Source organism: Panthera onca, chromosome D4, assembly GCF_046562875.1.
Source record: "Panthera onca isolate mPanOnc1 chromosome D4, mPanOnc1 haplotype 2, whole genome shotgun sequence".
Taxonomy (NCBI): Eukaryota; Metazoa; Chordata; class Mammalia; order Carnivora; family Felidae; genus Panthera; species Panthera onca.
In genome coordinates this window covers 76,841,435-76,859,574 of record NC_138351.1, presented here as the reverse complement: position 1 = coordinate 76,859,574, position 18,140 = coordinate 76,841,435, and the positions used below count along the sequence as shown (strand labels likewise).

The 18,140-nt window shown below is 44.4% G+C and overlaps 1 protein-coding gene across 4 annotated transcripts in view; it reads left to right on the top strand.

Moving 5' to 3' along the window:
• The window catches only part of ASTN2 (astrotactin 2), an 876,482-nt gene that overhangs the window by 804,774 nt on the left and 53,568 nt on the right, over positions 1–18,140 (top strand). For all 4 annotated transcript variants that reach the window (XM_078436555.2, XM_078436553.2, XM_078436554.2 and 1 more), the window contains one exon: positions 17,781–17,922. In XM_078436555.2, the coding sequence (XP_078292681.2) occupies positions 17,781–17,922 (142 nt within the window). The remainder of the gene's footprint in view (positions 1–17,780; positions 17,923–18,140) is intronic.

Genomic DNA, 18,140 nt, shown 5'->3' with positions numbered 1-18,140 from the left:
AAAGTGCTCTGGATGAGGGCAAGGATGTCAGTGATGCCACCATGAATCAGGGCTTCCCAAGGCAGGGTGTTTAGCACACACATCACACACACCCCTACGTCACAGGCGGCTGACTGGTCCTATTCATGCATACACTGAAAGGAAACTGAAGTTCTAGAAGAGTGACTGGAACACATGGGAACTCCGACAGGTCATAGGACTAGGTGACATGTTGAAGCCTATGACCACGACTGTACCACCACCTTGTAGCAAGTATGGAATGCATTACTCGCTGACCTCTCCTGAACGTCGTGGATCCTCACAGCAGCTCTCTGAGGTCCCTGTAAATTAATGTGGAATGTGGAATGGGAAGGTAGTGGGGATGGGCTTGAACCTTAACCTGGGGCCTAAAGATTGACTTTGCAGGACAGAGAGAACATACCAGACAAGTAGAAGAGTGTGAACAGAAGTGTCGCCGTGGGAAAATGCCCAGAACAATAAGAAGAGAGGAGTGATTCATTCATTCATTCATTCACTCATTCATTCAAAGAGATCTTGAATATCCGCTAAGCACCAGCACTCTGCTAGGCTGTGGGAATATTGTGGTCTAGAGGGCAAGGCTTGGAAGGACCCTTTTCCTAGGAACTCTTGCCCTTCCCCCTACAGGGGTGAGGGAGGGGTGAAGAAGGCTGCCCACCTTCTTCTCGCCTGGCTAATAATGATGGAATTCGGACTACCACTGAATGTTCATTCACTTTTTAGTTCAGCAGGAAAGTCTGGCTTGGTTCCAGTTGGACTCTGCTTTTATCTTGCTATGTGATCCCAGACAAGTCCCTTTCCCTTCATGCCTGTTTATCTGTCTAGGAGACAAAAGATTTCAATGGTTTCTAAGGACCCTGGCTGTGACTCTGAGGATGTCAGGTGACCATACCCCGAGTCTGCATTTGAGAGGGACAGATTATTAAGAGATCTTGACTCTGATCTCAACGTTCTTTTCACTATCAGTGTGATTTTGGACACAGTCCTTGACCTTGCACTGCTGTTTCTCCAATTATAAAATGAGCACGATAATGCCAACGTCATGCATTTCTGTGAGGGTTAAGGACATCATGTTTGTGGGACACCAAACACAGTATGGACCTATAGCATGCCACGGCCTACAGTTTTCTAAACACCATCTCCCCAAACCAATCCCCAGGGTTTTCTATGCCCAAGATTTCTGAGTGAGCTGATGTCCAGAGAAGGCAGGTGAGTCACAGAGGAGGTCAGATCCCAGCCCAGGCCTTTCCTCTCCATAGAGAACCCAAGAGCTGGTGAGTCCCTCCCTCTTCTGCAGGACTTGGCTGTTCCCAGGAGGCAAGTGGAAACCTTGGGGTAATGAAATAAGTCATCACCGCTTCATAGGGCGGAAATTACTCCAAAAGGGAAATTGGACTTTCTCCCTTATGGCTCTCTGGAGCCTTGAAGATGACTACAGCAGCCCCTTCCTACCCTCTTCCTCCATTCTACCAACTTGATACCAAGCCCTCCTCCTCTTGGCTGCTGGTGGCTGGTCTGGAACATGGGTGATGCGTGCTTCCCACTGAGGACCAGTGCTCTAGTATGTACACAGCATGGCCCTGGCAAGGCCTGTGTCTGGGTGGAGAACACACAGGGAAATCACTCCTAACACCTCCATCTCCTGTGGCTTCTCACTTAAGCAATGGAATCTCAAGTAACAGCCACTCCCCATATATACTTGGAGAGGAAGGGGAGTGATAATAAGAAATACAGCTTGGTGGGAGAGCAAGAAATTTGGATTTCAGTCTGACCACGCAGTGTGCCAGTCCCACCTCTGTCACCAGCTAAAGTTTGGAGAAACTTCTTCAGCTCCCTAGGCCTGTTTATTCATGTATAAAATGGGAATCAGAATCCCAGCCTGGCTAGCCTCTTGGTATTTTGTGAAGAACTATGACTTAAGTCATTTAATACATATTTGTCGAGCACCTACTATGCACCAAAAACTATTCTGGAAGCTGAGATACAGCATTGGGGCACCTGGGTGGCTCAGTCAGTTAAGTGTCTGACTTCAGCTCAGGTCGTGATCTCGCAGTTTGTGAGTTCAAGCCCCATGTCGGGCTATGGGCGGACAGCTCAGAGCCTGGAGTCTGCTTCAGGTTCTCTGTCTCCCTCTCTCTCTGCCCCTCTCCCCAGCTAGTGCTGTCTCTCTCTGTCTCCCTATCAAAAATAAATAAACATTTAAAAACATATAGAAGCTGAGCTACAGCACCGAAGAAAACAAAATACCTCCTGTCATTGAGCTTATGTTCCCGTGGCAGGGGGAGGAGGATGGGATAAGATGATAAAATAACTGATGTACAATATAACATCAAGGAGTAATAAGTGCTTGAAATAAAAATGGATATGGGGACAGCGGTTGGGGATGCCACTTTAGTTAGGGGGTCAGAGAATACCTCTTTGATGATGTGAGTTCAGATCACTGAAGTATTATCAGCAAGGGCGAGCAAAGGGCCCTAGCTGCAGTGGTGGCCCTAGACCACTGACATCTCATAGACCATGGTAAGGAGTTGATGGATATGAAATATACACACCATAAAGTTCTAGTCCAGTGTGAGTGACCCTGGCCGATACCCGCTTCTTGTTTTCCAGTCTGTAAAACAAAGTTCTGAGTGGCAAGCAATGGGCCAGAAAATATACCTCACGTTAAATCCATAAAATACATCATCAAGGTAGGAGAACTTACTCCCATTTATACTAGAAGATGCTGAAGACAGAAAGCCCATTTCCACTGGTATCCAAAGACATGGCTTTGCTTCCTGTGGCAGACTCCTGGCTTTAATTTTGTTTTGCCTTGCCTTTTTAATTTTTTTTTAAATTTATGATGACTATCCATGTCTGTTTGTATTCAAAATGGGAAGCTAGTGAGGGAGAGGTGGAAATAAGGAGACAAACTGGGTACCGAGGAAAAGCTCGGGCAGAGCCGCCATTGTGGTCTCAGAGCACAGACTCCACAGATACATCATCCATATTGCTCTATTCAACATCCTTGGCATGATTAAAGGGATGAACCGACTGTGGGACACTATAAAACACACGAATGAGAATTCAGAGAGTTGCTTTCATTCTTGGCTGGTACTTATTGGGTATTGACACCCCCACATACAGAGTAGGTAGAGTCTGGTGTGCCAAAAGAGTCAGTAGTGATTAAGTAGGTAGAGCATTTGAGTTCTCTTCAGAGAATGTGGAGGAATCTGACCTCTACCCTTTCCTCACCAAAGTTGAATCTCAGCCACACAGTTGGCTGCATGAACCTGGGCATATTACTGCCCCCATGTTAGTCTTGACATCTTCATTTGTAAATTCAGGGAAACAGCTCTTAGACTTCTTGTGGAGCCGAAATGAGGTGACGCTAATGAAATACTAGGCGTGCTACTGTACAGATCGTGAGTGCTCAAGTTCAGTAGTAGCAGCATTAGTTGGAGGAGAGCAGAGAAGGCAGCAGTAGACATGTGTCCCACTCAAGGGTTATTGGAACCATCAGACACCATTAAGTGCTTAATAAACACTAGGTATTATTTTTCTCCTGTTATACCTGAAGTGAAATGAGTTATCTTCTTAGACAATCTTAGGTTGGTTCCTCTCTCGTCTTACCTTCCCTATCCTCTCTCTTGTTTTTAAATAAATGTTTATTCATTTCTGAGAGAGCATGAGTGGGGGAGGGGAAGAGAGAGAGGGACAGAGGATCCGAAGTGAGCTCTGCTCTGACAGCAGTGAGCTTGATGCAGAGCTTGAACTCACGAACCGTGAGATTGTGACCTGAGTTGAAGTTGGACACTCAACTGACTGAGTCACCCAGGCACCCCCTCCCTATCTTCTCTCTTGCCCTCCTCTCTGCCCTGACCTTGGCTGAGCTCCCTCCCAGGAATGCCATGTACAGTTGCACAGGTTTTACAGTGCACAGTACTACCACATCTAAAAACTCCTCATTCCAGTTGTAGACATTATAGTCATGTCTCTTGTTCTAATAAACCGGGATTTTAGGACCACTTGCAGATACATAGAAGCAAAGTATTTAAGGAAGATTTGCACAGAGGCACCCTATGGGCAAGCAGTGAGTCTCTGAGCTTTAGTCTTATAATCTGTAAAATGAAGGCGTGAAACAGATGACGCCTTAGGCTCCCCTTGCTTTGGGTTCTTGCAGATCCAGATGCGTGCATTGCCTGAACAGTGCTCACGTAATCAGTCTGTGTGACTGGCAAGGGGAACTGTAATATGGGAGATTATTGGTCCCTGGAGCTCTGCCTTCACTAAAGGTATCAGCAAACTGGAGGTGACATCTCACCCTGCCTACCTCCTGGGGTTATCAAGGATCAAATGAGAGAGTGTTTTGTCAACCCTAATGGGATGTCAAATTTGAGAGATCACTTAGACACACACACACACTTCCATGTGTATGTTTATGTGTGTAGATGCAGACATACATGTTTGTTTTTACGTATGTATACCATATACATGAATACTACACATGTATACTATACTATATATGTGTGTGAATATATACCCTACTTATACACACACTCACTATATATATATATATATATATATATATATATATATATATATATATATACACACACACACACATATATGTATCTCCAGTGTGTGTGTGTGTCTATATATGGTATAAACTCACAGGGCTAGTTATGAATTAGAAGCTTATGAACCATGTTTACTCATTCACTGTAACCTAAGGCATGTATTAAACAGTAGGAAAAACTGACCAGCCAAATTTTCCAAGCTTAAAAACCCTTTTATAGCTTTCATTGTGGGTTGAAGAGAGAACTTGTTTCCCCTTCTCTATTTAAAGGAAAAATTTAATATAAATTGGGAAGCAAGGAAGTCATTTTAAGAGAGTGAAAAAAATCCTGTATGTGTGTGGGAGGATAGATGAGGGGGTTTGGATGCAAATGGCTGTCACCTACTCACACTGCCTTCTTTACCTCCCAGGTCATTTCCCCTGGGATAGGTGGGCACCCCCCCCCCCCATCAAGGTTGCCCTGGTCAAATACTCAAGGGCCACCATCTCCTGTGGAGGCCCTTCTGGCCTCTGGGCATCTCCAGAAAGTCACTTCTCCCTGTGGGATCTCAGTGGGACCCCAAGGCCCTCTTATGGCCAGGTTATAGAGTGATAGGACCTTTGACTGACTTGGTTTTTGGTCCGAAGCTAAAAGGGAAGGGGACAGCATTCCCCCTCTGGGCTTAGGGTGTGTCTCTTCTGTCAAGGGGACTGGATAAGGTCATGGAGGATGGAATGAGAAGAAGGAGCATTAGCCTGCCCTTGGGAGAGCTAAGATGGCTCAGTGGCAATGGCCAGGCATTGTCCTCTTCTCCTCATCTTGCAGGGGTCGTTCTCAGTGTCCAGCTCTCTTGTTGTCTACGTCCCTCTCTGCCTCTTTTCCTCCTGTTTTTTTTGTTTTGTTTTGTTTTGATATTATCCCTTTCTCTTTTGGGATAGTTCACTCCTTCCCTTCCTCCCTCCTGTCTTCCTCCTTCCTTCCTTCCTTGTTTCTCTTACTCTTGGTCTCCTTCTGTCTCCATTTATCTCTCTTTTGATCTCTCTTTGTCTCTCTTTCCATCTTTCCATTTCTGTATGACTCTTTTTCTCCTTCTCTGTTCCTTTCTATTGCTATCTATTTCTACTTCAGTCTGCCTCTGAGCATTTCCTGGCTATGAGTCTTTTTCTGACTCTTCCTCTATTCTGTCCTATTCCTTCTTTCTGTGTGTCTCTTTCATTTGGAAATGTACCTCTCTCTGCCACCTCCCAGGTCCCACCTCTTCTCAGTGATTCACCTCAGCCTGGTGGAATGGTGTTGTTTGCACGACTAGAAAAACTGAGTCATCTTTGCTGGATTTCCCTCCACCTTCCTGGCGTCTCCCTGCCGTAAGGCCTGGGCACAGGGATGGGATGAGGAGGGGAATATGCATTTGTGCACGTGCGTGTGTATGTATTGGGGTAAGTTGGCTGGGAGAATGGAATGGCCTTAGGACCTCATTCATTCCTCTCTGGTGCCTTAACAGGGTCCCCCCAGAGCTGCCTTTGGAGAGTCTTGGTCAGATTTGGGTTTGAAGCCTGATCCCACCCCAGGAGGGAAGAAGAAAGACAAACAGAGGCTCCCTTATCTATGGAAGATACCCCAGCTATCTGCTAACCATGGGCTTTGACGTTTATATTTAGAAAAGGGAGGGCAGCTTTGGGCATTCAGCAAATTTTAATCTCTGGGCACATAGTTTACGCAGTTCTGGTTTGGGCAGAGTAAGAGGTGCTAAATTCAGGAGGATAATTCACTGTCCCTGGATTGTTGAATTTCTCCTCTTTACTTCCTGTGAAATGCTTTATGAGTTGGCATTTTCCATAATAAAAGTAATCACAACAATACAGTTTCCATTACTGAGTGTTTACCATGTGCCAGGCACCGTGCTAAGTGTTTTGCATACGTTGTGTAAATTAACTCTTAGTATGATTCTATTGATTCTGGTGAGGTAGGCATTTTCACATGTATTTTTCAGATGAAGAAAATGAGGATTAGAGAGATTAAGTAACTTGCTCGGAGGAGTCATTCAGCAAAGCCAGGATTTAAACCCAGGAGCACAGTATTGCCTTTGCTGCTACTTTTTCCTCTCCAATGGGGGTTTGATGCTGATGTCTTAGTAAGTGTAATTGTCCAAATCAGCAAATGTGCGGAGAGCTCACTAAAGGCGAGGGCCTCATTAGTTCCTTCAGGGAGTGGCTGTAAAGCTGTGTTAGTCACAGGTGGGTCTGCAGTCTGGATGAGGAGACAAGAGCACAGGGTACAGCTACTAAAACACTGTATCTCACATCAGGAAATGTGTGATCCATCCCCGGTACCTCTTCTGTAGACACATTCCTTTCCTGAGTCAGTTTTCCTTTGTGTAAAATGGGAATTTTCACTTCTATTCATGTTTCCTACCTCGCTGAGTGCTTGTGAAGCTTGAGTATGATGGCAAAGAAGGTAGGGGCATGCACTGTGAACTTTAAAGGGCTTTACAAAGGAGAAAGCTGTAAGAAGAGAATGGCAACCCTTCTCATAAAGAGAGACAGGAGTCAAAGGATTCATAGGCAGCCAGTGCGAGTGGTAAGGTGATACAGCAGAAGGCTTAGCTGGGCAGAAATGCCAGGGTTGGGCAGAGATCAAGAAGCGGTACTACTAATGACAGAAATTTCCTGGGGTGTGGGGGGTCTGGCAGCTAGACAGAACTCAGGGAGGCTGAGACTGAAGAAGCAAAGTGATAGGCAAATATAGAGGAAAATAAAAGAGGGTCTCAGTGTTGGAATTGGTTGCAAGATCAAACCAGGCAAAGGCTGGACAAGAGTGTGATGCATGCCCTTTCTATTACAGCCATTTGCTGTGGCAGAGATGTGAATAGATTTGTAAAGTCTCATAGGAAGGCAGGGGCACAGCTCATGCTCTTTGACCCTGGATTCAGTGTTCTTTCACACAAGATCTACTGGCCTCCTGGGATTGCTCTTCCCCACACAATTCAGAGGTTGGTGTGCTGGGAAATCCCACCCCGCCCCTTGCCTAGCGGGCCTGCTTCCAGCTGGGAAGGAAGCCATGCTCATTCATCTACTTAATCATTCCACACACCCCGGCATAGGGCTCAGATGGTGAATAAGATAGGCCAGGTCCCTTTCCATAAGTCCTGGGGGAGGGAGACACTAAACAGGTGGTTGCAGGACAATGGGTTAAGGACCACAGTGGTGGAAGTGAGGGCACTATGGGAACTCATAGGAGGTACCTCATCCTTGCTGGATGGAAGGGTGGCCAAGGAAAGCTTTTGGAAAGATATCAGGTATGAGCAAAAACAACAGGCTGTCTCCACATGTTTGCGAAGTCGTGGCTGAGTCATTAGTTGATTGCCTCTCAGGCCTCACCTCTCCCCAATGTATTCAGTGAATCTTTAGTGAATGGTTACTCTGTCCCCCACTCTTTGCTAAACAGAAACCATGAAAAAGATGGAACAAGATGGATAAGCCTTCTGAGCTCATGGAGCTCACGTTTTAGTAATCAGATGAAAATAAATAAATGAACATAGTAACTACAGGTGCTTAAAAGAAAATCAAGAGTTCTATGAAGCCTAATTAAGAGTAGGCAGCCTATGTCTTCTTTAGATAGGGTGATGCAGAAGGCTCTGAGGCGATAGGACTTTAGCTGAACTGAAGTAAGAGAAGCCCACTTTCCAGGACTAAGAGTTCTGGAAGCTCCAGCCCCAGGAGTCCTAACTTGCCCTGCATTATAGCACCCTCATCCAGCACAATGCCTTTCCCCTTCTTGGGATACAAATTCCTCTTTGCCACTGATGAGTATGTTTCCAGGTTGGTAAAGGTTCATCATCATTCCATTTTGTGTGTCCTTTGGGCTGAACACCAACATACCTCAGTTCCTCCCGAAAGATGGCCTCCTTTCCCTCCTTCTAACCCCAGAAGCAGAACCCATCTGACATTTTCATCCTCCTGCCTGTCATTCTGTGGATTTACCTCACCAACAACCCCTTAGATACACATCACAGTTTGCAGATAATAAAGCACTTTTATATTTTTTTATGGACTTAATTGAATTCACTCCTCATGTCCCTCTTCCAGAGTAGATAATGACATCCTCATCTAAGAGACAAGGAGACTGAGGTCCATAGAAACAGAACAATTAAGAAAAACCACAGGCTCTGGGATTGGATCGACCTGGGTTCAAGTGCTAGCTTCACCGTGCAGTAGGTGTGTGGGGGGCCACTTGCCCCGACTCTTTGCACCTCTCTTCTGGATAAAATGAGAATAGTAACCCCAGCTCCACCAGACTGTATACTGTTTCATCAGACTTGTGGTCAGAGGGGCTATTAGGACCCACTGTCAGCACACAACGTTTCTGCCTCTTTACCCAGAGAGGGAGACGTTGAATGAAGTGCTCGGCCCAGACAAAGTTGGAAGTGTTAGGGGAACGGAGACTCTGATGAGAAGCACATTTTGTACATTCGGTTCTTTCCACTTCACCATAGTGTAACATTTAGGAATGCAAGTTAAAAAAAGACAAGGAAGAAAAGCAAAGCTTCTGTAGATGCGTGCTGTGAGGGCAATAAACAAGCACCGTGGTCCTCAGAGAGTGATGGTGAGGGGACCTTGGCTGTCTTTCCACTTTGCTCCTCCTCCACAAGCCTGCCCCCCCCAGATCAGCTCTCCTCACACATGTTAGCAATACCCACTCTGGCCAAATGCATTAGCATCATTTGTCCTCGAGATGGTGGGGATGACGAGGGCTTGTTTGGCCCTGATTAATCCAGCGGTAGAAAAGGGCAGTCTGTATTGGCCAAGTGCATATTAATACTGAGGTTAATATTATTAAATTCCATATTAATAATAAGTTGCAGGACTCTTTGGTGGGTTGCTCATAAAAGCAACCATTGCAAATCTGCCTTGCTAAGCCGCGAGCACCACAGGGAAAGGGTGGCCCAGTGCTCTGTCCATAGTGGGTAGTCCTTTCCTTGGAACCTAGTGGGTATTTAATAATTGTTTGTGGACTGTTTCACCAGTTGGGTTACCCAGTTGCGTCTATCCTAGACCTCAGTGAACAAGGCATGTCAGTTGCTCTTTCTGTGAATTTCTCAAACACAGGACTTGGGTCTTTGTAGCAGACACCTCTTGGGCTATACTATACCCACTTGGTCCTGGATATTTTAGCCACAGCAGTGGTGGTAGTACTGTCTACACCAAGGCTCACCTTGTACTGATAGTGACCTCAAAAGTAAGCTTCCACTTTCTGCCTCATCATGCTGTTATACAGGACCAAGGGAGCTCCCTAGGCCCATGTACATGCACAGCTTAAAAAAAAAAAGGCATGGGGAACTTTTCACAGGGAGGTTCTCAACCAGCAGTTATCAGGAATCAGGTGGTATGCTCTCTAGCTCCCAGCTTTCAGCCAAACGATTCGGGGAGACATCTAGGTCCCTTCTTAGAAGGTCCCTGTAGAATGGTGTTCCCATGATTCATGGCAGTAGACTTCATCATGCACTTCTATATTGATGTTTCTTTTTCCTTATTTGATTCTTTCCTCTCTCCCATGCGTGCTTCTCAGAATAACCATCTGCACCCAGACCCTTCTTTTAGTCTCTGCTTCCCAGGGCACGTAAACTTAGACATTCTTCTTCACGTTGTGTTGCCAGCCATCACCTCAGGTCACAGTACACAGTAAATATTTATGGAGAATCTGCTATGTACAGTTGCTGTGGTAAGTGATCAAAGTCCTTTCCCCATGGGGCTCATAGTGGGGTATACAGACAATACAATAATTCATCAATATATGAGAAAGATTGATAAGGTTTATGAAGAGAAAGTAGAAAAGGGGGACAGAAAGGGATTAGATGAGACTGAGTGGCTGGAGAAGGCCTTTCTGAGGAAGTAACATTTAAGTAATCATCTGGGTAAGGAGAAGGAATGATTATGCAAAAAATACAGGGAAGAGCTCTCCAGAGATGGAAGCCATAGGCGCAAAGACCCTGTGGTTGGAGACTGCAAGGCATTCTTCCTCAGAAGAATACCAGTATTGCTGGAATGAGTTAGTGAGGAAGATAATGTAGGCAATGAGGTTGGAAAACAGGACTAGAGGAAATAGGAATTGGAAATTCTCAGTGATTTTTGTTGAATAATAGAATCTTTGTATCTCTTGCCCAAGGCAGTGTTTTATGATGGGAAAGGCTCAGATTTTGGAGTCTGACAGCTATGGATTTGAAGTTCAGCCTTGTTATTTAGATGAAGTGTGACCTTAGGCAATTTGCTTGAGACCTGTAAGCTTTTTGTAAGCTTTTTTTTTTTTTTTTTCATATAAAATGGCAATCATAAAATCTACCTCATAGGATTTGTGTCTGGTAAGGCTCCTGGTTGCAAGTAACTGAAAACAAACGGAAAGTACTTTGGCAGAAAAGGGAAAATACTGACTCATGTATTTGAAATATCCAAGAGGATATCTAACTTCAGACCCAACTGATCCAAGGTTTCAAATGATGTCATCATCAGGACTTGGACTCTGTCCCAGGAGTTAGTCCGATTGATCAGGCTTGAGTCACTTGTTCATCTCTCGTTGACCTCTGACATGGAATATCGGGTCGCTGACCACATGCCCATCTCTGGAGGAAGGAGTAGGCCTTAGCTCCACTGAAATCATATAGATTGACATTAGGGGAGAGCTGGTTCTCCAGTGGAAAACTCATGCACTGTTAGTAGAAGGAGGCATGGGTTTAAAGCTGGTCCAATCGATGGATGGTTCACTCGAGGACTTGCGTGGAGATGAGCCAGAAGTCCCTTCACATGACTTTTGGTAGGTATTTGCTAGACCACCATTGCCATTTTCAGAATCATTTTTTGGCAGTCCCTTCTCTTTTATATCATGCGAGTCCTATGCATTCCTAAAAGAGGTCACCCAGGAGGCATCCTGGTTCTCCCAAAAGAGAGTTCTAATGCCCGATGCCATTGTTGGGGAGATGGGGTGTGGATCCAGCCTTCAACCACTGACATCTGGTTTTCTAGAGTCCCACACATCTCTGCATGGCCAGCCTTATGCTGGGCACTGAGGACACAGAGGTGACCAAAACACAAATCCTGCTGAAACAGCATCTCCTAGTCTGTTGGCACGTGTGCAGTAGGAAAAGCATGGGATCCCATTAGGCAAGTTTCTTAGCCTTCTTTCAACCTGTTTCCTCATTTGTAAAAGCGTGGTTAACCCAAATCTTTAGATTGTATTGAAAATCACAATGGGGCTGTTTTCAATGTTTAATCAGGGCAATGTTAAAAAAAATACCTGCCATACGATAAGAGTGAATAGACATTTCCTTTCCCTCTCTCCTCTTTGCCTACCTTCCATCCTTCTTCCCTCAACCTTCTTAAATATTGCTTCCTTTAAAAACAAAAAAAGTTCTAGGGAGTTAGATATTATATAATGTATCTCAAAGTAGCTGAGTTTCACCACTAAAAATTTGGCTGTCAGACAAATTGCTGTGACCTGATGGAAATGGACATACGGTAGCAGGACTGGGGGAGCACGGACATTGGTAAACCATCCATGTAGCAGGCATACCACATAAATTATTTGTTCCTCACCTGATTCTCTGATGATGAAGAAGCAGTCTCAGAGAGCTTAATCATCCATCCGTAGATAGTATAGTTCCTAAGTGGTGGAGGCTGGCTTCAAAACCGGGTCCTTCATCTGCCCCCACAAACCCACTCTCTTTCCTCCACCTCGTACTGCCATTATGCTCGAGGTAGGAACCAGACACTGGCTCCTCAGATTTCAAGTACCGTGTTTGTGAAGAAACAAACCAATGGCAGCTGGTAAGTGTGAGGCCCTGAAAAAATGCATCTTGTCATGACAAGGTCTCTGAATGAATTTCTACATTGGCCCAACTAAAGGAATGGTGGGAAATGCAGAGCCCTGCTTCTCCTTGGCACCACAGCAAGAAGCATCCTCAGGTTAGAGAGAGACCAGGCCCGAAGCTGCCTCCAAATCCCCCTGGCGTTTCCTGAAAAGAGCGTGGAGGCTGGAGCGGGGACCTTTCTCCCCACCTGGGCTAAATAACTCACTACTCCCGCCCCTTCCATTTTGGAATTTCTTTGCTGCTTTTTCTCCCCCCACCCCCCCCCCCCAGCCTGTTTTCAATTTGCTCTTGTGGCCGGCTTTGACTGTGACCTCAACTCAATCAGAAGTGAGGGGGTGAGGGGAGAAGGGGAGAGAGGGGGGAAACGAGGAGGCAGGGGATTTGAGGGAGTGATAAAAGGAGAAGGGATTGAGGCAGGGGGTGGGGCCTTTCGAAAAATTACTGTGCTTTGTTGGGTTGGTTCTGAATCTCCGGCAGAATTTGTGATTGACCTCCGCTGTGGATCGTAATGAGAGCAAGGCTCGAGTCTGAGTGGATGAAGCAGTGTGTGGGGGTCTGGCCCAAGCCCACTCGGGTTACAGCCCCAGAAGAGCCATAATGGGGAACAGGCACATTCCTGTACAGCGACTCCCAACTCCCTATCTGTTTTCAAGGAAAGAAAAACAGAGAAAGAATGTTAGAATCTTGGACAGGCATGGGCTAGGCGGTGGCAACAGCAGCCCCGTCTAGGAGGGTTCTGCCACACAGCCATAACATACCAGAGAGGAGGGGACAGGGGTAGCCTAACCTGGGCAGAGTTTCCTAGTGGAAGGCACATGGAGCTCAGAAGCAAATAGGTTTGATCCTCGACTCTGCCCCAGAGTGGCTGTGAAGCCTTGAATTTGGGGTTGGGGGTGGGGTGCAACATTCCTGAACCTCTGTATTTCTTCTACCAGAGAATGTGGCAGGGTTTTAGGATTCAAACATTTTAAGCAGTAAAACTTATAAGCCAATATTTTTAGAACAGTTTTTTGTCCCCAACTTAAATAAAACGTGACCATCAGTATATAAAATAGATCAAACTGGTGTTGATCTGGCTTGAAGTTGGTGTGGGCACAGAGGAGACAGACTTCAGCGTCCACCATGTCTGCCTCTCCTTCTCCACCCTGGAGTTCTGCATGTCCTGATGGGCAAGCCGCTGCTAGAATATAGCACGTGTTGGAAACCTCTTGAACTACTTCTGTCTCTCCTAGGCTTTTTATCTTTCTCAGGGAGTCCAAGTTTAAGAAGATGGCAGGGTGGAACTCTGTGTCTAGCACGGTGCCTGGCACAAAGTAAATCTAGCTCATGTTCATGTTGAAGGTAGTTGGTCAGAAATTCAGAGCAAGGTCTTCAGGTCTCAGCGGGTTTATCTCAGAGGCTAATAGGAATCACCACACAGGCTGTAAGGGCCAGGAGATGAAATGTTTGTTCCAAGCGGACCTCCCACTTTGCGTATGGCCATGGACATGATACTTTCCTTCTCTAAGCCTCAATTGTCACCTGGAAAAGGACAGGATAAAAGATTGGACCAAAAAAAAAAAAAAAAAGTTCTAAGAGCCCTTATCTCTCTCCTCTGATATGATGACAGTGTTAACGAAAACGATAATTAACACGATAGTTAACATATCTTTGAACCCTTATTGTATGTCAGACACGGTGCTAATTGATTTGTAAGCAATAGATGCAACATTTTATATGATATTCACAACATTGTACGTTAGATACTATGATTCTATCTGTTTTACATATGAGGAGATAGGTGGAGGGAATCAAAGAACCTGCCTGAGGCAAGCCGTAAGTGGGGGTGAACCAGGATTTAACCTTAAGCAGTGTAAATTCAGAGCCCAGCCTCTTAACCACTGCCCTGTAGTATTGTTCATTCGATTGTCCCATTGCCAGACTTGAGGTATTGTGGAACCCCAGTGCATGTGTTGAACTGCACTGATTTGCATTTGTACACAGAGAAGATCTTCCTTAGGACCCCTTCCAACAGGTGAGGAAGTGAAGGATCACCTCATTCACCTGTCTCCATCGAAGTTACATTTAAACTTTCTGGAAGACAGTGCCAAGAAAAGTGATCTTACAACTTACTCTGTTGGTCTGTTCTTGTCTTTCAGAACCCTTCCTCTTGTCACACTACAAACTGTAGGTCAGGAACTATTTCTTTCATTGTTTCATTCCCCAAGCTAAGAGAGTGACACGCTTCAATTGCAAACTGAACAGAATTGAAAACCTCACTTTCGAACACTGTTGTTTTTAAACTTTCTCTAGGAGGCAGCATAGTATAAAAGAGAAAGTATGGCTTCCCAGTTAGGAGGATACAGGTTCAAATCTCAGCTCTGTCCCTCCTGAAATTTGTGAGCTTAATCCCAGCTTTACAACAGAGATGCTAACATTTAACTCCTTAGGATTGGATACTGATACTGTGATGATTAAATAAAACAAAGAAGAGTTGGCACTGTGTCACTTCCTTTCCTTTTGACACTTTCCATGCAAAGGTCATCATGTCTATGCAGTCCCAAATACAACTGGGTGCTGTATGTCCTTATACTGTCCTCCATATGACTAGTTATGTGTTCCAGGCTATCCAGTTTCTTCCTTCGAACTAAATCTTAAAGCTTAGAGCTGTGTTCCTGTCTTACTGACCTGTCAGGCATGTTATAAAGCTTTTATCCAGGGTCCAATTGTTCTGAAATGCATTGAAACATCTGGAAAGCTATGCCCATTTGTGAATGAATGTCAGCCATATTTTGGCTTGAAGACCGTTAATACTGGCCACAGAAATCCTGAATTCCCTCATGAGGGGCCAACTCTTTCAATGGCTATCTAGAAACAAATTGAGAAGCAGACAGACATGGATCCAAGCTCAGAGAAAACAAATGTAAGTTGCCAAACTTAAAATCCTAAGAAACCACGAGAGACAAAGCCCTTACTCCAGTGAGTAATTCTATGTTTTTCCCCCTTTTCTTCATTTTTCACCCTATATGTTGCTCTGCTTTGGTAGCTGTTGGAAGAGAGACATTGTCTGTTTATGATTTTACTGTGGAAGAAGCTGACATAAGAGGCCTGTGAAAGAAACAGAGGATGCCAACATCCTTGATGAATAAAGCTTTCATTTACCTTTTTGGTTTCCAGCTGCTGGTTCTAGACGGCTGCCGGTCTAAGAATCTCTTCTTAGATTCTTTCATTCTGGACTCCAAACTCAGTAACAGTTACTGATCCCGTATTACAGAAGGGAAAACTGAGACTTTCAGAGGTTAGGAGACTTGCAATAAATGGTGGAAGTAGAATTCAGTCCCAAGCCTGTCTGACAATAGCAGGTGAACTTGCATGTTGCTGACATCAGCCTGGTTCACATGCTTCCCTCTGGCACCTACGTATCAAGTCTATGAACTGTAGATGTCTTTGTAAAAAAGTAGAAAACAAAGAACACTACAATCAGATCTGCTCTATCAGACCCTATGGACAAGTACGTTATCGAACGTTTGTTTACCTGAAATCCTAGGGCTTTCCAGACAGTTCAAGTCAGACAAGTGTTATATCATTCACCTGTGAGTGAAGAATGAAACTTTTCTTTGAAACACCAGCAGGCTGTGATCTATATATTTGGCTTTACCAGTTCCGTGGTAGAGAAGAGCTCTGTGGCCTCCTTGGGTCACAGCCTTCTCAGGCACTTGGCCAATATTATTACTGTTCCATGTTGGTTCCAATATATTTGATTGTCCTTAACATCAAGTGGAGAGGATTTAGTCGAATGGACTTCTTCCTCTTGTCGTTATTAAGAATAAATGAGAAGAGAGTGTGAGGCATTCCATATTAGACAAGAAGGAGAAGGAATGAATGGTAAGGACGCTTCAAATCATTCCATACTGTGTGGTATAAAATAATCCACGTGTTTGTTTTGCTCCTAAATCATCCCATTTTAGAATTGGAAGGGAACTTAAGAGGCCATTTAGCCTGGTTCATTTATTTTATCTATTTTTAAGTAATTTTTTATTGATTTTTTTCTTTGTTACAAAAGTAATACATGTCCATTATCGATGATTTAAAAAAAAAAAGAGATAAGCAAAAATAAGAGAGAAAAATACCCATGATCTCACTTTCCAGACAAAGCCACTATTGTACATTTTTTTTGTAATTTCTTCCTTCTCTTTTTAAATAGATAAACATGTAAAACTTCCACCAAAAATTAGATTATTCTGTAATAGTGTAACCTGTCTTTTAACTTAATATCTTTTCATATAACTTCATATGCTTCCACAATCTTGTTTTTAATGGCTATAAAATGTTCCATTGCATCACTGAACTATAAATGATACTGCTATTTCTATATCATTGAACATTTAGTTGTTTCTAAATTCATCCTGGTTTAAATGGTACTGTAACGTTTATCCATATATCTTAATCTTTGTGCACATCTATGTTTTTCTTTTCCTTTTTCAAAAGCTCTAATAGTGATCCTACCACTTTCACTCTACAGAAGACAAAACTAAGGCACAGAGATGGGAATTTGGTTGGCCAAAGCCATCCAGCAAATTCTTAACAGAGCTAAAAGTAGAACCTGAGATTTTAGATGTCCAGTTATTCCTTTTAGTTAGGTCTATTTCTACTAAACTTCAGCTGCTTCCTAAAATCCAGTGTCTAGATTGATTTTTAGAAATCATGGAGTTCGAGGCTCCTGTTCTTCTGTCCCTTCCTGTCCCATGGCCATCACTTATCAGGCATGGAACTTTTTCCCCCTTAGTTGGACCAGGTCTCTGTCCATCTCAACATAACACTTCACGAATCCAGAACCAGCATAACACTTCCTGAATCCATGAGCCACTTCATGAATCCAGAATCCAGAACCAGGATACTTCATGACTCCACTTCATGCGTAAGAGTGACCATGTAAGAGGAAACCTATCTTACATCCTTGGTCCAACTCCTTTGTTACACCAGCAAGGAGAATGCAGTTCCCGGAAGGAAGGTCTTGCTCAAGTAGTTAAGAGGAAGTTAATGGCAGCAATAAGACCAGAATAGTTAGTCTGGACAGAAAGCACGATGCACCTTTTGCCTTTTCGTATATTTTTATTGCACAATAATTTACCTCATTTGAGCCTTCCTACAATTTTATAAAGGCAGATATTAGTATGCCCACTTTACAGTTGGGAAAATTCAGGCATAAATTTAAACAAAGAGACATTAAGGCTAGATACTATTCTGTCATTCATATGCTATGCTTGCGTTGTCCACTAATCCTCCTGATAATGGTATCCAGACATTTCTTGGGTTCGGACAGCAGCAAGGATGTCTGCTCACCAAGGCCCGAGCTGGGGAGCTCATCTTTCTTTGTCTCCCTCCAGGAGAATTCCTGAGTTTTGCCGATGACTTACTCTCTGGCCTGGGCACATCTTGTGTAGCAGCTGGTCGAAGCCATGGAGAGGTCCCTGAAGTCAGTATCTACTCCGTCATCTTCAAGTGTCTGGAGCCCGACGGTCTCTACAAGTAAGATGTGCTGGGTGCGTGGGGGATGTGAAACAAGATGATTTCAAGTCTGGGAGGCAAGGCATGAATAATCTGTCCAGGCAGCCAAACGTTTTATAGACAGCCTGTATGTGCACCTTCAGATGCTAAGGTTTGGAAGTATCCATTGGAGAAGTGTGGCCACAATAGGCCATGGAATCACACAGGGTTAGTGCTGGAGGGCCCAGGGAGGCCAGGAA